The following is a 23,572-nucleotide window of genomic DNA, read 5'->3' on the forward strand; positions in this document are numbered from 1 at the left end:
AGAGGTGAAACACAGCTCCATCTGTTGTGGAGGTTGAGCTATGCAAAAAATGAATTGGCAGTTTTATTATTATCATTCCTGCCTACTAGTGTTAGATATGAAGAAGCCTGGATAATATGTGATGATTTGGAGGCAATAAACTTTCCTCTTTAAATGAATGTGAACTCTGCACTTACATCCAGGGGCGGATTTAGGAGTTTATTAGACCCAGGGCTAAGTCCAGAGCACCCAGAGCAAGGGCCAGTTTTTTTTTTACGTGGGCAGAATTTAAGTTGACTGCATCATATGACTACTGCAACTTAGTAGTAGTTGTAGTAGTAGCGATAAAAGTTTTCCAAAAACAATCCATAGAAATAAATAAATGGGTCAGTGACAAATATGGGTTGGCAAGATTTTTTTTATTATTATTTTAAAAATATTTTTAAAAGCAGTATCAGGTTTATTGTATTTTTATTTTTGCTGGTTTTATATCATTGACATAAAATGACATTTGCAACATTTTTTGACCAAAAGTAAGACTGAATGCGCCTGAAAATGTCAAATGGTGTAATCACAAAAGAATGATATTAAATATTTTACCTACAGTGCATTTAAGTGCACTTATAAAAAATAATTACTTAATTAATTAAACATCAAATGAAAAGAAATGTTTTAGTGTTTCTACATTTAAATTTTAAGGTACTTTGTCATATTGAGCAGGACACATCCTAAAAACTATATTTTCCAAATAAGTTTTGACATTATGTAAAATTTGTTGTTTAAAACCATAGTGTAGCATTGCAAAAGAGGATTATATATTTTTTCCTGTATATAACCAGATTTTTATGAAAAAAAATACTGGTTACACCAATCAGACACTGGGTTGCATCACATCATTAACCCAAATAACAGATATTAGATAAAACATCCAACTTTAATAAAAACAATTAAAACACATTTTTGACTGGAATGGGACCCTGAATTTTTGAATTTGATGTATTAAGACTATTTGCATTTAATGTCAAAGTGAAAACAAATCTCATTTTATTGCATACTTCAGCACATATAATCAAACCCTAACTGCACTCATTACTTATTAAAATAAAAAAGCAGGAGCTGAGTTTGGAAACAGGTCATATTTTATTGTTGCCATTTTGAAAATGAGCAGCTCTGACAGTGATTTTTCTCAACAGCTCTTGATTCCCTCGAATTTTTTAAATCCTATGTTACAGTCAAAATCTAAACCTAAAATATCAAATGTATAAAACAGCACGGTGTGACAGTACTTTTTTTTTTTTACATGGTAAAAGGAAGAGATATAACAAATATATTACATTATGTTGATGATGAGAAGACAATGACCTAAATGTTCCTGTACAAATAATAAAAAAAAAAAAAGCGGACATGTACAAGGGCGGTAAAACTCAACAAGCTAAGTGAATGCACACATACATTCAGTACAGCACATACACCCATTCACACACTGAAAACACACTGTACAGTAACAATAAACCTAAAATGACGTGCTGAGAAAAGATTAACGTGTTCAGTAAAATGTTTCATTTAAAAATATAACAATTAGAAAATTAAAAGAACAAGGTTTTTAAAAAAATACACTTTAAAAACATGTTGACACTAGAAATATTTTCAGATGCCAAAGCAGTGGCTTAAATTAAATTCTGAGGGTCTCTGCTTTAAAGGACCATTACAGTCAAATCTTTTGACTTGTGTTGCCAGATCCAGACGGATCATCCTCCTCCTTCACTCACAGCCCCGGCATGATGTAGGCAATGTTATCCAACGTATTTGACTGAAATGAAAAGAGAGAAAAATGTTAGAAAGCTGCAATAAAAACAATCAATACAGTGTGTGTAATTTGGTTCATAAATGCAAATACATACCAGGACGTTTCGAGGACATCCGTTTAACTGTGGTATCTGTGCTGTGAGGCAGGTCAACGGGCCCAGTGCGCACAAGATGGAGTCCAGAAGCACAGACAAACTCCCGGACACCGCCACCATCCCCTAACACGAGATAAACAGCCGTCACATGCTTTATTTTTCACTGCTTATTAGTGAAACATCTTCATGTTAAACATCAAATAGAAAATGTGGTGCACAAAACTTAAATGTCTGTACAGATGTTATAAATGCATACGAGTGGTAATTCACCTCTGTTTCCTGTAGCCGGTGACCAATCAGGGACAGGGACTCTCCTAGCAGCTGCAGGTGAGCTGCTGCGTCGATGGGATCCACCTCTGGGACCCGAGCTGGGGACAGGGACATGGTTCCGGGCGTTTTGTTGGGTGACACCATCCCTGTTCCTACTCCAACCACTTTGATGAGGAAACATGATTTAAAGACAACAGTAATGAGACTACTGAGGTGATAAATGCTTCTGAATCAGCTGAGTTAAGAGTCAAACACACCTTTGCTTTTGGCCTCACTGGAGCTCTTGTGTTTGACTGTGGTGGCTTCAGCTTTGTTCTGTTTGTGCTGCAGATACTGAGCCTTCTGCCTCCAAACCTGCACAGGAGAACAGAGAGAAAACCACAGGACGTTTAATGCACGAATGCAACAGCAAGCATGACAGTGTTGTTCCATTAAACTGGATGGATTTCCATTTATTTTTCCAGAATCAGCTACAAGTAAGGAAAAAAACTTACTAGCTTGTCTTTTTCAGGCATTGCCTTCCACACCTCCGCCAACTTTTTGCTTAGTTCACCAAAGACTGCAGATTAGACATATAAAGATGTTTACAAGGGTTCTATTAGGCTGCATGCACACTATTATGTTTTCCTTTTAAAACACATAACTTTTGCTATGTATACACCCAGCATCTGCGCTACTCCAGTGTTTCCAAAACCTCTAAAACGAGGACTGATCCCGTTTTATTTTGAAAATGATGCAGACACCCACCCTGACGCGTCACGCCCTTGTCAAGTGACCAACAAATGACATCAGCCTTGAGGACCAGAGGTTAATTCAACATGGATAACAAATAACAGGTGTTGCTGACATTTTCATAGCTAGCAGCTGTGTTGCAGTTAAATTCTGCATTTTATAACGCTACTGTCTATATGTGCAGGAAGTAAGCTATTGTTTGAGCAATGTGAGACGATTCCCATGTCCAACAGTGTAATTTCTCATTGCTATAGTACATCAACGTTCATGTGTTATGCATTATCAGGCGTGTTAGTATGGGTGGAGATCATTTCTGAAACGGTGCTAAAACACTAGTGTGGATGGAGATCGTTTTTGTTTTAAATCAGCATTTCAAAAATGAAAACGTATCAGTGTGGTCTTAGTAATAGTTTAAAAGGATAAGTAGTGTCATTACAAGAGAGTAATACTGTATGTCACAATATGACCTACCTAGTCCTGGTTGTTCTGCATTTATATTGACCCTGTACTCCTTACAGAACACCTGATATGCTGTTGTTATATTCTTCTTCTTGGGCTGTGAGAGGATAAAGAAAAAAAACAATTTTAAGTAAGAAACAATGAAGCACAATTAAGAAAAATGACATTTAGAAGCAAAAAGTTATCTACCTCGTAAAATTAGTAATTGAAATTTCAGCACTCAAAAAAACTTTTATTTTGACAGTTTGTAACTATAGGAATCATGAGGGACTGTATCTCACCTTGTCTTTATTCTTCGCGTGCCTGTCCCGTTCTTTGTCCTCTTTCTTTTTCTTCTTCTCTGTCACTGTATCATTAGCTTGGTGGTGGTGTGGAGGGATAGGCGCGCCCATGGCGTACATCGGACCGACAGCACTGTGAGTGACAGTGGGATGGGAGTGGCTGTGGCCCCTCGATGAATCTGGAGATACAAGTCATACAAAGATAAAGAAAAGGTAACCATATGAGGGGTTCAAAGAAGAGCTGCAATATTATAATAATATCCCCCAATTTGTTATACTCCTTTTAAAGCAAAAATTACAACATTTTGATGGTTTCAGGGTCTCAAATTTGAGTATTTGCTGCGTTTCCTCGTCTTATCTTTGAGTTTTGGGCCTTTTTAAAAATAAAATAAGACATATGATGATGTAACAGTGGACTCAAAGAAATTGAGATGGACATTTTTCACTGTTTTGATGTTTTATAGACCAAAACTATTAATCAGAAGACTAATAATAACCTAATAACCATCAGTTGCTGCCCTAAAAATATGTCTTTGTTTTGGTAGCATTTAAGTGTTTAGAGTTTAAAAACTGGTAACCCAAATGCTGCTACATAGGTGCTCAAATTTTAATAAAAAACTAGACAACAATACTACATTGTATTCCGTTCTTTAACACGTCGTAAACTCACCTCCAAATCCTTTGCTGTGCTTCTTGTCCTTCCCACTCTTATCCTTGTCTCTGTCTTTCTCTTTGTCCTTTTTCTTCTTGCTTTTCTTGCTCTTCTTCTTCTTTTTCGACAAGTGTGTGTATGAATCATCTATAACTAGCTCACCAGCCTCCAGCTCTGCCCCAGAAGAAGAGCTGTCATCTCCCATGCCTCCTCCGTAATGACCTGTATAACAGAGAACACAGAGATGGATATCAATAAATAAAACTAGTTGTAAATATTTAAAGAAGAACCATATATTGGGACTAAATAGCTTCACTTACATCCCTATGAACCTCAATTTAAGCTTTCTTACCTTCCACCTCCACCTCTTTCCCCACCACAGGCAGTGGATCTCGACTCTGCTGTGTTTTCTTCTTGGGTGACTTTGAGAGCTGCATGCGGTCTCTGTCCTTCTCTTTCTTTACACCTCCTTTGGACGAGTGAGGTGGGAAAGGAAAGGTCTCTCCTTCCTCTTTCTCTGGTGACATGATGAGCTTCATCTTTAGCCCGTCTGCCTCCCGCAGCGTCAGGGGCTCCTCTTTGGTGGCGCCGCCGTGGAACAGAGACGACTTTGAGGAAGAGGAGGAGTGTTTCTTGGAGGAAGACGACGACGAAGACACAGGCCGGGAGTGAGATAAGGAGCTTTTGCTTCCGCCGCTGCTGCTCTCACGCTTGCGGTCCTTTGAGGAGTGCGAGGAGAAGGAGGGGTAGGAGGGTTTTTTGTGCAAGTGGGGGTTAGGGTCCGAACCTGTGGCCAGGGGAGAAGTGATAGCCTGCAGGAGGCCCATCGCTGTATCTGTCGGGTGGGAGGATGAGGGGGAGGAGAGAGGTGGGGAGCGGTCTGCAGACTTGTGTTTCTTTTTATGGGGAGGTGGGCCTGTGCCATCATGGTCTAACACAGATTAAAGAAAAGAAAAAAGTAAATACACTTGAAGAATCATTTTTTATTCAAATACAAGAGTATTACAGTGAATCCACCTCTCACCTCTGTAATAGTAGTCATCACTGTGTTTCTTCTTTTTTTTATGTGAGTCCCCTCCCAGCATGAAAAGCTCTGAATCCTGATTTGGAATGACACAGAAGCTCAAAACATTCAAATATGTAATAACACCATAACTAGCAGTATATATTACAAGCTATCTGTACTAATAACCTATGATGTCATAATATTTTAAAGAGATTACTTACCTTGGGCCGCTTCTTGGAAGACTTGCGGACCTGAGCAGCGATCTCTTCTTCCTCCCTGAGCAGATCCTTGTATGACCTCCTCTTCTCTCTCTGGCTGCGACCAGCTACAAGACCCCTGTCTCCCTCCATCCCCATATCTAAAATATGTGGAATGACTGTTATAATCCTATTTTAAGCACATATAATTGATAATTAACAGCCAATGTGATGGGTCTCATGCAGTTTTGTCACAACTTATTGTATTTAACAGCACTAAAATGGATAGTTCTGATAAGCATGTGTAATAGGACCACAGTAGATCATCACTACAAGCAGACATTACCCATTCCTCCTTTGCTCTTGATCTCCTCAAAAGCCATTGTTCCTCCTTTGTCAACACGTTCAATTGTCACAGGATGTCGGTGACAACATTAAGGCAGGATACTGACCTGTTAGGTGATACCAAGAAGGAAAATGTCAATGCAAGTACCAAGTATTTCATATCTATCATCTACCATATCTATGCTAGCCCACCAAAAAATGAAAGTGAGAGCAGTTAGACAATAACAAAGTAGGAAGCTTTGCCATTTTGTTACACGAACCCATCAAAAAATGTAGCTATACCTCAACAGCGATTTAGTTGCTAAAACTATTACTAATTACACCCACACTGAGCAGTCCAAGCAACACCAGAGCTGCATGTAACCAGGACATGCTCAAAAGTGGAGAAGTGGGTCAGTGATTAGCCGCTACTTGAGGAAAAATACCATTTGCGTTATATTACAGTCATTCTCTAGTGCCTCACCGATATAAGCGTACAAAAAATTTGATAGCAAAACAAATTCCCGCCTACTTTCGTAAAGATACACAAACACACCCCCTCTCCATTCACTTTGATTCCCTAGCTTCCCCAACATTTTGAGCACTCGGGTCCGTACTGACCGACTGAGCTCTCATCTTGCCGGTGAAAGCGGCTCAGGACAGTCCGAGGCTTTCACCCACAGCTAGGCCGCGGCTGCCTTAAAAGGACCAAATAACTATGGCGGATACGTATTTATAGTATGCTCTAACACTAGGAGGTGAGGAAATAATATGTTTATTAAACTTTACTACCTCTATGTGGTTGTCCAATTTACGCGGGTCCAGTCGCCATCTTTTATTTTCGGTGAAGCAACAATACGTGTCCTGAAGAGGGAGGGGCTTGAGTGAAGCAGCCACTCAGCGCAGAGGAAAGTAGCACATTAGCAACATATTCATTATAGACTATACAATGTAGCATACTGTTCAAAATGACAACTTATTTAATGTATATATTTATATTATGTATGTATATTTATATTATTTATTAAGTGCCACAGAAATAGTAATAAAGCATTTGTGAAATAATGAATAATTGTACAATAAAACAGGAATTTTACTATCAGTTGAATAATTCATAAGTAAATATACTACATTTAAAAAAAGTAATTCATTATTTTATATTTTAATGGCCTATAAAAATAGTAATTATAAAAAAGATACATAGGTAGACAGATAAACAATTCAATGTATTTATTCAGATATATCCATCTTCCAACAACAGTCAAAATCCATTTTTACAGTACAGTCCAAATCCAAAACATAACATGCAATACAAGAGAAAAAAAGGCAACGTGATACAAAGATGCTGTTGATAAGAGGAAGAAAAAAAATACAACATGTGAAACAGTGTACTCATTTAATGAGAAATGTGTCTAATAGTTATCACAGAACTTAGCTAATAAAGGCAGGCAAAAAGAGAACATGTCAGCAAATACACACAGCTATGACTCTCTCTCACACACACACACACACAAACACACACACACACACAATAGAGAGCCGACGTCCAACTGCACTTCTGGTCCACTACCACTTTTTTATTGTTATCTTTTTATGGAAAGCTTTAATGTGATACAAGATTTTCTTTTTCTTCATACTCTGAGCTATTCTACTGCAGTGGACGGTTAAATAAGAGCATTATTTTAACCAAGTTATTTTGAAAGCACTGGACAGCAACAGCTTCCCTCTATTTATTAAATGCAAGCACAATAATAGCTGCGTAAAATATCAATGGTTACTTTACTCCAGTACCTTAGTATTGTGGACAGATATTTAGTTTCAGTTCCTCGTTCGCTTGTCCGCTTGAGGCTAGTGGAGCAGAGGCTGGCTTGAGAAGGAGCAGGACTTCAGCTCTCTATATGCTTTATATCTTCTACCTATCCCCCAAATTCTGTTTCTGTAGGCTGAGTGATGTAAAACTGGCCAATAAATCAGTCACTTCATCCACCTGAAAAAAAAAAGCAAAAATAAAACACAATCATGTATGAAATGGTGAAAGAAATATCTAGTTTAGTTACAGCATACATCTAAATGATTATGAATGTGAATCTGAGAGGCGTTCAGGGAGCATGTATGTCTCACCTGCTCTTTGGTGCGTGTTTGCTGCAGCTGTGTGGAAATGTGCTCCAGTCTCTCTTTAGCTTCACTCTGGCCCATTAGGTTCAGATATTCCCTCAGCATTTGAATAATCTGTAAGGATGGTGAAAAAATGTAGATGATAGTAAGCTGTGTAACAATCATTCTGCATCTATGAAAGGACAGAAGATGCTTTTCCATTCAGGACCATCAGGATCTATGTGTACCAAATCCCCAAATCATGACTCAAGCTGTGCAAGTTAACTCATCCTCTACCTGTGTCACTTCCCCTCTCAGGGTTTCTAAGCTGCGTGAATCTCCCTCCTGCAGGATGTTCAGCTTGGAGCGAGCTAGATGCAGAGGGGTCCTGCCTGCTCGGTCGAGGGCGTCCACACGGGCTCCTGTACGGAAACGATAAGAAGACAAATCTCTTAGTTACACAGTCTTATCACCAATTATACACCAGTGCCACAGAAAATATTTGTTTCAGAAGTGTCCAATTGAATCATACACAGGACACTTAAAATTAGCACTGGTGGACAATTTATTCCCCTTTCTAAATCAGTGCTCATCAATAGTTAAACTCATGTTATTAAAATCATTTCCTGTTTAAAAGACTAATTAAGTTAAAAATAGTGTTGAAATGGACGATGATTTATATGTTTTTCTTTTCAGATTCATATTTAGTAAGTGTTAAGTTACTAAGTCACTTTATCTCCTAAGCACTACAGCTGTCTTCACATCCACCGTGTCTATTATTTATCCATATCAGGACATCACAAAGCACATTATTGAGCTTGTATTATTAATAGTACATTATGATGAACCGCTATTGTTAGTAGGAATGTAATATTAGTGTTCCTGCAAGAAGGGGGGGGGGCAAATAAAATGATTGGAAAAACAGACAGTGTGTTATTGCACATATATCATGGAGACTTATCTATCTTACGTACAACAACATCTATGTGCCAAAATATAATTACTGTTCTAAATATGTACAAGAACAAGATGTTTTCTAGCCAACCTGAGTAACAGAACATGCTGAAGCTTTGAGAAAAACAAACCTTTGATTTATATCTTTCTATTTGAGTCTAAAATGTTCAAATAAACAAATAAAAATACAAGATTACATTTGCTGCTGACTGAGAATACGCTTGACCTCCTCTTTAATGCACATCTAGTTGTGCATTATACCTTACATAAGCTCTTTCATGGGAACAGAAACCACACTTGGAGATAGTCCTACATAGAAAACGCTTAAAATGTGAAACTGTGAGCGACACGCACACACAAAGAGCACAAAACCACTACGGTGTTCTCACCTCCTCTCAGCAACGTGGTGATTACAGGCACATGGTTGGTACAGGCCGCTGAAGAGAAACAGATTGAAATGAGCATGTTGCAACACAAAATACACTAATGAAGCTGTTTAATCTTATTACATGTAAAAAATATCACACAAATCTGATGTTATGTTTATGTTACTCTGTAGTGTATCTGCCCATTTTAACAGTAGTGAGTCTAATGCTGCACAGCTGTGTCACAATGAAACCAGAGTCATAGGCATGACTGACCACAGTGCTGCAGTCTTTACAGGTCACGCTTATTGTTCTGTCTTACCCAGATGGAGGGGGGTGTTCCCAAGACTGTCTCGCTGGTTGGGGTCAGCGCCGTAGCTCAGCAACAATTGCACTGCAAACATAAGGCAGGACATTGTTCTTGATGATCTTGAAAGCTTTGATTATTGCATTAAAAATAGTAACTCCTGTTGATGAACTGTTTTCATTACTTTTATTCCATGTGGGGGTTAAACTACAGGGCCGGTTTTGTTTAGTGTATTGTTCAAGGACATAACAGCAATACAATAACCATCAGTAACCTACCAATGCTCTCATTGCCATTGCAGGAAGAAAAATGGAGGGCTGTTCTTCCTTTGTCATCAGCTGCACAGGGGTCTATGTCGTCTTGCAGGAGCTTTCGTACTGGAAGAACACAACATTTTTAGCAAAGAAAAAATAGTCCCTCAAGTCATTTTCAATGTGTCACCTCATTGTTTGTACCTGTGTCGATGTCATTGCTGTTCGCCGCTTCCCTCAGTCTTTTTGCAGCTGTGGAGATAAGACATTCAAAGTAAAAGGTATGTAAATGTTTTTGCTTCATAATTGGATGAACAGGATCAGATCACACAGCCATCAGAGCAACAAACAAAGACTGCATTCAGAGAAATACGTGGCTTTACAATTTACATTATGTAGGAACAGGAAATTATGACACAGGTTATTAACCAGTCCCTACTGGTCAGGGTCACATTAGACCCTTATTTGAATTTGAAAGCAGTAAAAACACCCTAACACTTTTTTCTTTTAGTCTCAAATTAGATGACTCTTCCTGATGTGATCCAGAATGTACACCTAACATACAACATGGAAATATTTCAACCTTTTATAAACGTTTTCTGCAACTGAGAGACATTTTTGTGACATTTAGAGACTGTTTGACCCATATTTATTAAAAAAATAAATAAATCTTGTTGCATTCTTTAATACAATTTAAATTAAATCCTTAAATTTTCCTATTTTATGCAAAATAAGACAATAACATATTGTGATTGCTAATATTTTTTTCCTCTATAAACAAAATGCATAAAAACTGAAGAATCAACTCTCTGCTCTCTGAAAGGAATCACACATTAATCTAAGACTGATGAGGTATGTGTGGTTCAGAAATTTTAGGAAGTTGGTTATCATGACAGCCTAAATGTTAAATGTCTGTCGTGATTTATGATATTAGACTGTGATACAACTGAGTCCTCACTTTACCTGTTCAGTAATATTCAAATGACTGATGTGTTATCTAAAAGGACCATATACTAACGTTTTGTTTACATACTGTATGCAAGCACGAGACTCCTATATAGAAAATGTCGTTATTGAAATATCAATATCAAAATATCGGTATAAAAATATCTTCACACGATGTTATTAGATTTTAGCTTGTATTTTGTAGCTTAAATGTAGCTTAAGTCAAACCTAGCTTAGTCTTTCTATTACACACACACACACACACACACACACACACACACACACACACACACACACACACACACACCTTATTTACATGTCAAATGGATAAACAATGTAACTGTATTGGTCACATTAGCTGTCTCTTACCATAAATATCTTTACCAATAGGACCGTGGTTCCACGCAGCTTTATGGCTCCGCCTGGCCCGGCTGCTACCCGTCACCTTCCCCAGTTTGCTCGCCACACCGCCGGCTGCTACCTCAGCTCTCCCCGGCTCCCACAACAAGTGCAGGTACCTTAGTTCTTTGTCGTCTCTCTGTCCGACTCGACCCAATACCACCTTGCCCTCCCCTATCCCACTTATTCCAAACCCTACAGCGGTGCCACCGTCGTCCATCCCGTCCACGTTATCACCGCGATGCACTCCGTCCTCCCGGGTCTCGTCTCCGGGCTCAGGCTCCACCATGTACTCCCCCTCCGAACTGGAGCGGTCGTTATCCGAAGGTGTCGCAACGATTGGGCTCCACCCGTCCATGCTTTATAGTGACATATGGAAGAAGTGTTTACACGACACACGGTCCTTACTAGTCCTGTCGAGGCAAAAAGGAAATAAAGCAGTCGCTGATATCAGGACTCAACTTTGCATTGGCTCCGTCTGGTGCCATCGCACGACGCGTCAACACAGAACCCACCCCATTAAATTCCTCGCATCCTGGTTAATAAGTAATTAAATAATAGTGGGTACCTTTCCTTCACAGCACCAAAATGTCCCCTATTTCATTTTCCATTTCATCGAATAGCAACAGTAGTAAAAAGGCACACCCATTGTACAGTCACAGCTTCAGAGCAGCAACGACCAATCAGATCCCGCGTTATTAAATCGCTCACGTCCAATAGGATTAAGGCAAGCATGGAGCCAATCACACACGTATAATATAATAACTCTTTAAAACATATTTCTATGGATAAATAAAGACACATCTTTATTCACTCTTCAATGTGCGTTTCATTTGGTGTAAAATGTATAATGCATAATCATTTTCAGCCCTCCACCTTTACAGCTTCAAATACACAACCATTCACATCTGGATACATATGAAATATAACTTTATAATGTATATCAATATTCAGTGAGAAATCATATTAGTAATGATAATATTAATAAGGGAACTTTTAAGGGACTAGGTGACTCTCCAGTGATAAGCAGCAGGTAGTTGGGGTCCCCAAGAGGTCAGCAGATCATTCTGAGGGGCCATGAGATGATTAATAGAAGTTTATTTTCAGACTTTCCTCTAATCTGCCAGATAGTTTTACATCTTTAGGACCCATTAACATGATCAAACTAAAGCAAGGAAAATTATTCTTTGGTTGAAATAGTTCAGTGGTGACGAGGGTTTGCAAGTATAGACCTCACAAGCCAAAAAGGTTAGGAACCACTGATTTGCAGGATGGTATTCTGTCAAAGTATTTGGTCTCGTGGATGGAATTATTAATATATGGGTACTGGAGGTAGAAAGTATGAGGAACCTAAATGGCGCCATAGGCATAGCTTTAACACGCTAAGGTAAGAAATCAAGTTTCAATCCTGAAGACATTGAGGCTTCAGCTTGTGCCAGGTATTTGGAGAATGCAGTGTCAGCCTCTGATGGGTCCGCATCCTGCTCAGTAGGCATGAGTCCCGGGCCGAGAGAGTACTGCCTCAGCAGACTGTTGTGAGTGACTCCCTGCTGCTTCAAGTATCCTTGGCGGCAAAACAGTGGTGGCTTGCGGTGGATAAGGGAGAAGCGGAAACATGATTCTAAAAGATGAGAGAAAACAGGAATAAGTCACAACAGCACTGGGAGGAGTGTGGCTCAGAAATGCAACATGATTAAAAGTTTCATTTTTAATTTTCTGCAATTGTGATTCAGTGTGAATGGAAGTTTCAAGATGCAATTTACCACACTACTATAAAAATATCTCAGATAGTAAACTAATGGACAGTATCTCGACTTTCTTGGTTCTTCTTTTGGCTGCATTTCTTCTTTTTGACTGTTTTCCACATCAAACTATTTCAACAATGCTCATTAGCAGAAATGTTGAAGGGCCCTACACATGCATGGTCATCTTCACAGTTTTGTGGGAGGTTTTTTTCTGTGTGGGAGTGCAGATGACCCTGACTCTTCTGTTGGTTAGTTGCACCCTTTAAGGCTGGACAACTTTATTGTTTCCACCAGCATGAGCAGTTTAATGACTTCACATTATTTCCAGATGTAATCAGCCTAAATAAAGAACACCTGTGTGGGTGTGTAGGATAGTTAAAACTATTTAATGAATCGATTGTGAATGTCAGGTTTCTGTTAGTTTCTTTACTGACAGTAGCCGCAGTTTACTGGAATGCATCATCACTACAATACATGATGATACTTTCTGTATCCTGCTAGTGTCACTGAACACATGAAACAACAGGTAGAAAATCACACACACACACACACACACACACCCCAACATCCCAAGAAGTCCTCTATTACTGTACTGATCAACTGCAGACATCACACATTTGTAAATGTTCAACATCATTGTCCTCAATTTGTTGCCACATGTTTTGCAAAGGGGACTCATTAAAAATGTTAGTTTACCTGTGTTTATTTTCTATACAAAACATAACATGGATTAAAAAAGAATTAAAATATTTGTGTTAGTTATATTTTTTTTACTATTTGCAGGAAAAACCCTTAAACTATTTCCTATTTTATTGATTACAATTATGTATATGTATGATGTCCCTAATCATTTCCTTGCTTTCAGTAAGAGTTTTTTAAACAATGTTCATTGCAAGAGGTCCTTGTTCACTGTAAAAAATTGGAGCATTTTTTAGTGAAAAACTGAGACTGATGAGCCTCATATCTCCAGTTTAAATGAGAGAACATATTTAATGTGGATAGGAGCAGATTGGGCTCCACCCGGCTGTCAACATGCTGCTTTACCTGCATAGAAAGCTCTGAGGTCAGTCTGGACACAGTGTTCCAGGAAGCGCCGCAGTGGTTGGATGTGTGATATGGGGCTTTCCCATTCTGCAAGAAAGTCCTCAACCATGTGATGGATTGCTTTGGGCCTGGGTAAAGGCCAACCATGGGGACGGAGCTTCATTTCTTCCTCTAGGAAAAAAAAAAGACTTGTGTTAACCTTAATACAGAATTCATTACCTGTTAAAACTGCAGTGACTCTATTCCTAAAATGTACTTTAACCTTCTAATAGCAGCAGGATTCTTACTCACCAGTAGGAAGTGTGTCATAGTAGTACAAAACCGGGTGCAGAAAGTTGGATTTCCAAGCTTTGGTCCAGTCTGTTACTGCCCTGCCACGCCCCAAATAGTCAATCTTCTTCTTCCCGTACTGCATGACCAGAATGATCAGTCCATGTTTGGACACCTCATGTCCCGAGACAGAGGAGAACTGAGGCAAGGCCTGGAGTGGAAACTCTTCCACGTACTCACAGTGAGACCTTTGAGTCAAGAACAGAACAAAGGACCAAAATATGATGAGCATGAAAAGCATTCAACTGCAGCTTTGTCGTTTTTTGCTGGAAAAAGGTCACGTAATGTAATTTTCAGCATAATATCAGTATGATAATAATGAAGAACAGTGTAATATGTAATGAGTACAGAAGAGTGAGATTCATGGGATGAATCACTGTTGTTACAATTCATCTAATTACAAAATAATTAGACCTTTTCTTTGGGAATATCATCCACGTTATTATTACCTGTAACATCAAAATAACATCAGCTTACCCTCGAAGCAGTATGATATCCCCAAGTATCTCAAACATTTGGTATGGCCCAGAGGCCTCGCCGATCCGCTTCAGAATCCAGGACTGCAATTGTGTTGTCAACAGTTTTGTAGATGGCCACAGGTTGCTATGGTAACGTTGTTCAAGTACACGATGTACAGCTCGCACTGTGGTAAAGGATCCAAACAGCTCAGTTAAACATCATGTTGATTTTAGGTAGAACTGATGTAGCAAAAGGGCCGCCATACATGAATGCAAAGCAGGGTACATAATTCATCTTAATTCCAACTGTGACACATTTTTGTACTGTCCATTACATTATGTGGTTAGAATCAGGCCACATAGACCAAGATGTGATGGCTGCGGTGAAAGAATGCTGTGCATGAATACTCAAATACTAAATACAAAATAAATATCTGTAGGTCTTTCACCCGTGTAACGGAATCCATGGATGAACCCTCCAGCAGATGAGCGGTAGTCTCTGGAGTGGGCAGCAGTTCCCAGTACAAACAACCCAGGGGTGTTTTCACCTTCATACCATGGTGACAAAGCTGGCAACCTCCCTCTTGCATTCGCACTGTTCGGTGGGCAGGCAGAGCTAGGAAGATTTAAAAAAAATATAAATAAATATAAAATATATATATTAATAAAAAAACTCAATTTTGAGAGTGTTTCTTGAGAGGACAGTAATGCATGTATACTGGCACAGTACAGTAAGACTACCATGTTACATGAATCTACTTACCTGTCAAATATGCTGTAGTTGAATCGGAATCCAAGGCATCGAATCACCCGGTCGTAGGGCTTTCGCATGGAGAAATTGTCAATGTGATACCCCGGCAGTTCTTCAGCTGTCACATCAGAGCTGTTCTTTTCTTTCTCATCCTGTATGTACTTATTTAAAGTCACATACAACTGTCCTTTCTTCTCATTGCCATGTTTTTTTCCGCTTGATTTCTTGCTGCCTTTCTCCTTTCGTTTAACAATCACTATTTTCTCCAGCTGCGCTTCCAATAAGCCGTCAAGGGACTTCAGCTGGTAAGTGTCTATTAGTTCATTATTCACAGCTCTGACAAAACAAAAACAACAGATACATGTATGTTAATAATACTGAATACTGAAAAGTGCCAATGCAGAACAGTTGATGAAGTTCATATATGAAAAGCAGAACAGTATTTGAAATTATTATTTGATATTTAAAAATATATCCATATATTTAGACACTGTAACACCTGAACACTAGGGTCCAGTTTCTCAGACGGAGATCAAGACTAGTCCTAGACTGAAGACAAGAGTCTTTCATTGAGAAGTTTCATTGAGAAACAACACTAATCTTAGACTAGACTTAATCCCTGCCCAGGAAAATAGCCCTACATGTTGCAATTGAGAATGAGTGAAAGCTAGCAAGCAGAGAGGTCTACACAGTTAGCTAAAAGTAATGGTTGGATCATTTAAATGGAGTTACAACTAGCCTAAAAGATAAACAGTTTTTGCATAAAATAAAAGTTAAACAGTTGGAATAGTTAGCTAAAAGTAAGTTAAACTGCTGAAATAGTTAGCTAAAAGTTAAAGATCAACAGTTAAAATAACTGGCTAAAGGTAATAGATAAATTGTTAAGAATTAAAGTATGAATCCAAACTTGACCAAACCAACCTAAACACTGATAGGTCAATTGTATAAACAATTTTTGCATCAAAATCCACTGTTATAAAGTTCATAATGTTAAACATTCAATTTGACATGGATTCAAATGAACACATGTGGAACATGATGGATGGTGTTGATAGGGCTGTTGAGGTACATCTAAAATGATGTTGGAAACCACTGATGTAGATGTACGATTAACCCTAACCCTCATACACAGAAAAGATAAGTAAAGAAAAAAACAAATGTTTAGTTTTACCTGAGATCTCCCACATAATGTGTTTGCCAAGCCAGTCGAACAGGGCTGCGACTGACCATGTGGACATGACTTGCTCTTCCCAGGATGTTCTGAGCTGTTTCAAAAGCAGAGTTCCCCTTGCCCAGGATAAGTACGAACTGGTTCTTATAGTCCTCGGGGTTAGTGGAGATGGACTCATAGCCCTCAACCAGGTCAGAGCCAACAAACTCTACCTCCTGAGGAACCCACAGACCTGTGGCTACCAGAAGGACGCTGAGGGAGAGAGGACACCACCACAACATGATATGCAATCCTTGAAAATCTTTCACATGTAAAATTTGCACCTCAGGTTGAGAATAATGCAAAATACCTGCATTTGTAGTCCATGCCATGTTGATCAGTCAGGATGTAACTCCTACTGGTGGCTGACTGCATTGCCCTGATCCTTCCGATATCCACACCGTACTGGACTCTGAGCCCGAGCTCCTTCACATACATGGACAGGTAGAGTGGGAAGGCATCAGCTGGCGGGTAAAACTCACTGCTGACTCGCTTGAACAGGAGGTCAGGCTTATCGCTCAGCAGCGAGTTCCAATCATGGCGCAGGTTGAACTCTCGGTTCTGCCTTCCTGTGTAGATCTTGTTGATGCTAATGAGCTTCCTGTGTCTGGGATACCTCAACACACAGAACAGAGAAGGTATGTGTCAAATGTGATTCAGGACAGGAGGACAGACAAGTACCATGCACTTCCATTGCCCCATTATGCCCCACCAGGCTTTCACAAAGTCACTTACTTGTTAAAGAAGCTACCCGGTCCTGAGTTCCTCTCCAGGATGATGTAGTCTCTTTTAGCCTTGGAAAGGAAGTGACCCATCTGTAGCCCTGCAGGCCCTGCTCCAAGCACGCAGTAATCATAGTGGCGGGTGCTGTTGTGATGTTGGTCATCAACAGAACATTTGACAAGGCCAATCAGGATGAAGAGGATCAAACAAGTAAGGCTCGAATCCATAACCTGCTGGACATGAGACAGTGAAGTACAAGTGTCTTAATAGTTACAGGATAAAATCACACAATGGATCAATGTAGCAATAAGGAGAGAAACAAAGATCTGTGGTTCGATTCCCGACCCCTCCAGTCTGCATGTCCATGTGTCCTTGAACATGATACATAACTTCAAACTGCTCCCAATGGCTGTGTCAATGGTGTGTGAATGTGCGTGTGGATGTTAGTTCCTCCTGATGAGCAGGTTGGCAGCCCGTACCATCAGTGTATGAATGTGACATGTAGTATAAAAGCACTTTAAGTGGTCAAAAAGACTAGAAAAGTAAATGGACTGTATATAAGTATAGTCCATTTACCATTTACTGCATTGCTGCTGTTTTGACCAGGGCTCCCTCGAAAAAGAGTTCTTGTAATCTCACTGGGAATCAAATAGTTAAATAAAGGTTTCATAACAATAAAAAAAAATAGAACAATGTATCACCAAATAATCTTTATGGATGTTGCATTTAGCATCTTGCTAAGACATATATTAGGAAGCCAACAGTAAAATAGGTTTAACATGTGTTTTTTCAAGCTAAAACTAAACAAAGCTTGCTATTAAACAGACTGAAGGGTAGCTGCATGGGCTTTTGGGAAATTACTGGCAACTTTCCTCACATCCTTCTACTCTGGAGCGTATACATACATTCAGCAATCAACTAATAGACCCCAGACTACACAGATAGGTCATGAGATACAGTAACGACACCAAACAGACAAGCGCCCTAGGCTCGGGGTAGGAATCCCCCGGTTCTCCATGAACTCTCCAGCCCATGTTATGTCACTGTGTGGAGGATGCAGCGGCTGCCATAGCCCGCTGATCCAGCTGTGAGGTCGCGGACATGTAAACGTGTAAACACCTGCATTACCTTTTATAGGAGTCGATCCCTAGTGCGCGACATCTGCGGTTTAGCCTGCAGCAAACGTGACGACACAGCTACATGTTTACTGTGTTGCATTTTAAAACGCCTAAAGTGAGAGACAGTGTTTATGTGTGTCTGTACTCCCCTCTGAAAATCCACTAGCTCAACCCACTTCCCCCCCAGGATGACTAAAACCAATGGAGCGCTGCTTGCATAAAAGGGGCGTGATTATAAAACAGCATAGAAAAGAATATAGTAGAATAGAATAGAGTAGACCTAGATGCCCTGGCCTGCATTATATGCCCAGTTTCATGTGGGGAAGTCGGTCTAGCATTCATTGCATAAACTCTAAGAGCCCTAAAGTTCAATTTCTGAACATGAAAATATGTTTAATATTAAAAGTTTAACTGCTGAGCAAGATACCCCCTGTTTCAGTGAAAAAACAATTTTCACTATATGTGAAGTGGAGGCTTGTTAATTACATGTTGAACCATGATTGGCTCCAAATGACTCAGATTTAACGATTTAACTTTCCATTTTCACCCATGGATGTAAAAACAGGCTTCAAGTGTCAAACTCTGCACATACATCATTGTGTACAGTTAAACTTAAACCTTCAACTGAAAGAACAACAAGAAAAACATGTTTTTTGTGTGTGTGTGTGTGTGTGTGTGTGTGTGTGTGTGTGTGTGTGTGTGTGTGTGTGTGTGTGTGTGTGTGTGTGTCTTCTAAGTGCTTTGAACTTAAACTGAATCGTGCTTTACGTGCTAAAGGAATATCTTATCTAATCTTATCTTATAGACATTCTTCAGTTTCACTCAGCAGTTACACTGAAATGGAACCTAAATATAGCACTTCTTCCATTTTAACTGCCACTATCAGTATTTGGCAGCATTTTCATGGTGAATGCAAATATTTTGAATGTATCTTAATGTTTTATTATTGTTAACATATTTTAATGTTTTTCTTTCTTATTTTAAGGTATTTCTTATGTATACAGCACTTTCAGTTAAAGCTACTGTATGAAAAGTGTTACACAAATACTTCAACTTAACTAATCTGTTAACTAATGATCTAATTGTAAAAAGTTTAAACACACCTTTCTGCTTGTCTTCATTGTTGCAGGTATGAATCACATATGACAGATGTATTACTCAGAATAGTCTACGCAGCATCTTGATAGCATAATGTACATATATTTAATGTTTTACTTGAACAATTCAAACACACAATATCAATCCAGATAAAGACCTTTACTCACCCTCATGTGGACGATGTGTGTGACTGTGAAGAAACTAGCATTATCTGGAAGATTATTCAACAGTTCAACCGTTCTAGTCTAACTTTTCCCAGGTGAGACAAGAATAAATATTTGCTTACAAATACAAACTCCCATTTAGTGGTCTCCGCCAATAGTGTGAAGCCTTTACATCCAGTGGTATGCCTACAGGCAGAACTACACTAATAAAGTTACAAAAGGTGAAGAGGCTGTGTTAGTCTATCTGAATGTTACACTGATACTGTTTCATTATTTCTTGAATTCAAAATGTTCTTAAATTATTTAAAGCACAAGTCCTCAGTATGCTGAATTGTTCCTTACAGAGTTTTTTATTATAGTAGTATATTATAGTACATTATTATTATATTACTACAGATTCATAGAATATACTACTTTTTAATTTAATAGTAGAAGACTGATCATATTTTATAAGATCATCATATTTTGCGTGTGAACTTTTAATCTATGAGAGGCACATTGATGTATTGGGCTAAAAAGCTCAATATTCTTCTCAGAAAAGAAGTTAAATTGAAGCAATAAAGTTCTACAAAAATGAAAATACTTCAGTAAACTACAAGTAAAGTAAAACTGTACTGAAGAACATCATAACAGCACTTATCCTGAGTATTCCTTCACCAGAAAACATGTTTTGAACTGAGCTTCTGATTTCTGCCTCATCATGTTTTCATATTTTTTTCTGTACCTCATTTCATTAACACATTTGCTCTGTCATGGTTAAGGGGTTAGCGGTTTGAGACATGTGAGTCAGCAGTCATGCTTCCTCTTTGACTCAGCAGCTACAGCACATCCTGCATGTATAAAAGAGGCAGGACGGATCTGTGAGGCCCACACTCCACTTTTCACTCAGAGGAAGTGACACTCATCAAGAGAACAAGCTCCAAACAGCAGAACCAAGACACTTCTAGAGACTTCAATCTATTACAGGTAAATACAAATATGTTATACACATTGTTGCATCTGTTTTTGTTTCCTATTCAATGCATTTTATTAAACCAAACCAACCTTTTATTACAGTCTGCAGAGATGGAGAACATGAAGAGTGCAAGGACATATAACACAGAGGAGCCTGGCAGGTATGACCTAAACCACAGAACTCTTTCATTTTAAAGACCTTCGTTTTAAAGGCTGTGATTTTACGCTTTAAAAGTTCCTTCTGAATAATTTTGTCTTGTCTGTGTCGCCCGCAGTGATTTATCAGAGCAGGTTAAATTAGCCACAAAGGACACGCACATCAGAGCAGAAAACACAGAGCTTATGTTGAGTTACCAGAAGGGACAGATCACCCTGCCACAGTACAAGGTAAGCTCTGTTCACTAACTACATTGTGGCCATGAAGAAAGTCCCTGAGTAGTGAATAATCCAGATTATGCTCCTGCTAGGTCCTGTTGTGTTCCCTGTATGAGATCTACGTGGCTCTAGAAGAAGAGATGGATAGAAACTCTTCCCATCCAGCGGTTGCACCCATATACTTCCCTCAGGAACTTGCCCGTGTGGAATCTCTGGAAAGAGACCTGGAGTATTTTTTTGGCTCAGACTGGAGAAAGAGAGTGATTGTTCCCGCTGCCACACACAGATACGTACAGAGACTGCGACAGGTGAGTACAAAGGAAGACATTGACTCAGTATCCAGGGTGGGCCTGTTGTGAAATGATTTACAAATGCCAACCCGCACTCTTTTTTTTTTTCTTGTTTTTTTCCCTGGCAGGTTGGCAAAGAGAACCCGGGGCTTTTGGTGGCCCACGCCTACACTCGTTATCTCGGTGATCTGTCAGGAGGACAAGTGCTGGGGAAAATCACTCAGAAATCTCTGGGGCTGAGCAGTAAGGAGGGGCTGGCTTTTTTCTCCTTCCCCGGAGTGACTAGCCCCAACCGCTTCAAGCAGCTGTACAGGAGCCGCATGAACAGCATCGAGCTGAATGACAAGGAGAAGAAGGCCATGCTGGAGGAGGCGGTTGCTTCCTTTGAGTTCAACATCCAGGTAAGGCTGGGCTATATGGACAAAATCACATATTACATTATTCTTGACCAAATACCTTGATATCGATATTGCGATATATTGCGATGTATTCTGATATATTGCGATGTATTCTGATATATTGCGATACATTGCGATATTGTAGGCATGATTATTGGTATTTTAAGAAAAAGCTTACACAATGAGATTTCTGATAGATAATCATCAGCAATGTGGATGTTATGACTAAGTGGGTGAGTTCAGAAAATGACATGGCTTCACTGTAATATAGCCTTTAAAACCAGGAAAAGACAATATCACGATATTACGATACTCAACAGCTAAGCCGATATCTAAGCCGTGTCCCAATTCCGAGGCTGCATCCTTCGAAGGCCGCAAAGGCTGCGTACTTCGAAGGATGCAGCCTCGGAATTGGGACACAGCTCTAGTCTCATATCACAACATCAATATTATATCAACATATTGATATTTAAAAATGTATAATCTTAGGAGTTATCAATAATTTAGAGACATGATTTTGAACGTTCCCATAACAACGAGCAATTGTTTTAAGTGATGAGGTTCTATATTCTCGCTCTTATTGGAGGGATTATTTCATTCTAACTTTTTTTGTTACTGCTGAGTGTTTTTATTTGAATTTTATGTCGTGTACATTGAGATCTCTCTTGAAAATGAGATTCTATCTGGATGGGATTACCTGATTAAATAAAGGTTAATAATTAGTCATGGTAATATTGCCAGCCTTGCATCCAGAAATTAGGAAATTAAACAGCATATTTAAAGTGTGAGTGTGCTTAATAGATAGACAATATGGAGTTCATGTGAAACTATAGAAAAGAGGAAGCTGATGTGAGCAGAAACATGCAGAGCAAGCACGCGACTGACTTACTTACTGGTTTTTATAACTTGTTTTCCCGTCAGGTTTTTGATGACTTGCAAAAAATGCTGAGTGTCACAACAGCCACGGTGGACCAATCCCAGAGCAACGCTGTCAACTTCCCCTCTTCACCCTTCATGAGGATCACTGTGGGATTCTGCATCGCTCTGGCCTCAGTGGGCGTGGGATTCTATGCTTTGTAATGTTTGCCAGCACTTTGCAGTTGATAATGCACAAACAGCACTTTACTCACATCACTTAAAGCAACAAAGGAAATGAAGACTGAAATCTGCCTTGTCCATAAATGATCATATCACAACTTTTCATCTCAACTTTTCAAATGTAATTTTGTATATATTTTAGTAAACAATCTGACACAATCTACATCATTATTTTTAGTTAACTGTAATATCAGAATTTGAATTAAGAGCTACAGCTGTGCTCTAAAAGACTGTATTTAAGCACAATGGTGCGTTGAGCTAATGTTAGGCTGACATAGTTCACAATCATAGTTTCAACATGTTAGCATGATTTTATTCTTCATATGTTATCAATCTGTAATCTTGTCATCCTGATTCTGTATTTTCATTTTGCCATCCAAATACACAGCTTCTATTACATTGTTATCTGTCCTGGAAGATGAATCCGTTCTGTTGTTCTTCCTTTTTATTTTTCTCATCTGATTTAAGGTTGTAAAGCCCCTTGAGGTAAAAATTGTGATATATAGCACTATATAAATCAAACTGACTTAATATGCCAACATTTTACTCATATGTAATATATCTATATGTAAAAGCTGAGGATGATGCAATTGTTCCTTTTCCAACTATTTGGTAATAAATAAAAATGTAAATAAATATCATGGTTATCCATCCTGTCATTATTCACTCAATACTATAAAAATAATAAAACCTGCTGATG

At 39.0% G+C, this 23,572-nt stretch overlaps 4 protein-coding genes across 5 annotated transcripts; 1 reads left to right on the forward strand and 3 right to left on the reverse strand.

Annotated features, from left to right (window-relative positions):
- Positions 1-1,116: 1,116 nt before the first annotated feature.
- On the reverse strand, positions 1,117-6,707 carry hmgxb4a (HMG box domain containing 4a). Its single transcript, XM_053338246.1, has 13 exons — positions 6,594-6,707; positions 5,824-5,929; positions 5,502-5,638; positions 5,299-5,374; positions 4,627-5,205; positions 4,293-4,496; positions 3,623-3,801; positions 3,354-3,438; positions 2,645-2,709; positions 2,408-2,504; positions 2,151-2,314; positions 1,881-2,003; positions 1,117-1,789 (listed from the first exon to the last, which is right to left on the reverse strand). The coding sequence occupies exons 2-13, from the start codon at positions 5,858-5,860 to the stop codon at positions 1,745-1,747; spliced, it is 1,791 nt and encodes a 596-aa protein (XP_053194221.1). The 5' UTR covers positions 5,861-5,929; positions 6,594-6,707; the 3' UTR covers positions 1,117-1,744.
- Positions 6,708-7,016: 309 nt separating this feature from the next.
- On the reverse strand, positions 7,017-11,728 carry ankrd54 (ankyrin repeat domain 54). The gene is made up of 8 exons (XM_053338197.1): positions 11,087-11,728; positions 9,977-10,024; positions 9,800-9,898; positions 9,537-9,608; positions 9,239-9,286; positions 8,193-8,317; positions 7,923-8,030; positions 7,017-7,788 (listed from the first exon to the last, which is right to left on the reverse strand). The coding sequence occupies exons 1-8, from the start codon at positions 11,472-11,474 to the stop codon at positions 7,714-7,716; spliced, it is 963 nt and encodes a 320-aa protein (XP_053194172.1). The 5' UTR covers positions 11,475-11,728; the 3' UTR covers positions 7,017-7,713.
- Positions 11,729-11,895: 167 nt separating this feature from the next.
- On the reverse strand, positions 11,896-18,637 carry foxred2 (FAD-dependent oxidoreductase domain containing 2). 2 transcript variants are annotated; one of them, XM_053337738.1, is made up of 10 exons: positions 18,506-18,637; positions 17,390-17,607; positions 16,965-17,270; positions 16,616-16,867; positions 15,457-15,780; positions 15,143-15,309; positions 14,713-14,878; positions 14,197-14,423; positions 13,906-14,076; positions 11,896-12,737 (listed from the first exon to the last, which is right to left on the reverse strand). In XM_053337738.1, the coding sequence occupies exons 2-10, from the start codon at positions 17,602-17,604 to the stop codon at positions 12,499-12,501; spliced, it is 2,067 nt and encodes a 688-aa protein (XP_053193713.1). In that variant the 5' UTR covers positions 17,605-17,607; positions 18,506-18,637; the 3' UTR covers positions 11,896-12,498. The 2 variants fall into 2 exon arrangements, with proteins under 2 accessions (XP_053193713.1, XP_053193714.1); XM_053337739.1 differs by having other exon boundaries at positions 17,390-17,610.
- A 1,846-nt stretch (positions 18,638-20,483) lies between these two features.
- Positions 20,484-23,065, forward strand: hmox1a (heme oxygenase 1a). The gene is made up of 6 exons (XM_053337743.1): positions 20,484-20,723; positions 20,814-20,872; positions 20,987-21,098; positions 21,179-21,394; positions 21,505-21,777; positions 22,696-23,065. Exons 2-6 carry the CDS (start codon positions 20,823-20,825, stop codon positions 22,852-22,854), a joined length of 810 nt encoding a protein of 269 aa, XP_053193718.1. The 5' UTR covers positions 20,484-20,723; positions 20,814-20,822; the 3' UTR covers positions 22,855-23,065.
- Positions 23,066-23,572: the final 507 nt, after the last annotated feature.

The sequence above is a fragment of the Scomber japonicus genome, chromosome 18 (genome assembly GCF_027409825.1).
Source record: "Scomber japonicus isolate fScoJap1 chromosome 18, fScoJap1.pri, whole genome shotgun sequence".
NCBI classification, from domain to species: Eukaryota; Metazoa; Chordata; class Actinopteri; order Scombriformes; family Scombridae; genus Scomber; species Scomber japonicus.

What these genes read in the sequence shown, in the direction of transcription:
- hmgxb4a (XM_053338246.1), bottom strand. Translation starts at nt 5,860, where the DNA reads ATGGCTTTTGAGGAGATCAAGAGCAAAGGAGGAATGG. An exon ending in GAAAGAGGTGGAGGTGGAAG is followed by an intron (nt 4,497 to 4,626) that starts GTAAGAAAGCTT and finishes TCTGTTATACAG; the next exon opens with GTCATTACGGAGGAGGCATG. An exon ending in GATGTCCTCGAAACGTCCTG is followed by an intron (nt 1,790 to 1,880) that starts GTATGTATTTGC and finishes TTTTCATTTCAG; the next exon opens with TCAAATACGTTGGATAACAT.
- ankrd54 (XM_053338197.1), bottom strand. Translation starts at nt 11,474, where the DNA reads ATGGACGGGTGGAGCCCAATCGTTGCGACACCTTCGGATAACGACCGC. An exon ending in CACCACGTTGCTGAGAGGAG is followed by an intron (nt 8,318 to 9,238) that starts GTGAGAACACCG and finishes GTTTCCGTACAG; the next exon opens with GAGCCCGTGTGGACGCCCTC. An exon ending in TGAGAGGGGAAGTGACACAG is followed by an intron (nt 8,031 to 8,192) that starts GTAGAGGATGAG and finishes CCATCCTTACAG; the next exon opens with ATTATTCAAATGCTGAGGGA.
- foxred2 (XM_053337738.1), bottom strand. Translation starts at nt 17,604, where the DNA reads ATGGATTCGAGCCTTACTTGTTTGATCCTCTTCATCCTGATTGGCCTT. An exon ending in CCGGGTAGCTTCTTTAACAA is followed by an intron (nt 17,271 to 17,389) that starts GTAAGTGACTTT and finishes CTGTGTGTTGAG; the next exon opens with GTATCCCAGACACAGGAAGC. An exon ending in AACTACAGCATATTTGACAG is followed by an intron (nt 15,310 to 15,456) that starts GTAAGTAGATTC and finishes AAATCTTCCTAG; the next exon opens with CTCTGCCTGCCCACCGAACA.
- hmox1a (XM_053337743.1), top strand. Translation starts at nt 20,823, where the DNA reads ATGGAGAACATGAAGAGTGCAAGGACATATAACACAGAGGAGCCTGGC. An exon ending in TCACCCTGCCACAGTACAAG is followed by an intron (nt 21,099 to 21,178) that starts GTAAGCTCTGTT and finishes TGCTCCTGCTAG; the next exon opens with GTCCTGTTGTGTTCCCTGTA. An exon ending in ACGTACAGAGACTGCGACAG is followed by an intron (nt 21,395 to 21,504) that starts GTGAGTACAAAG and finishes TTTCCCTGGCAG; the next exon opens with GTTGGCAAAGAGAACCCGGG.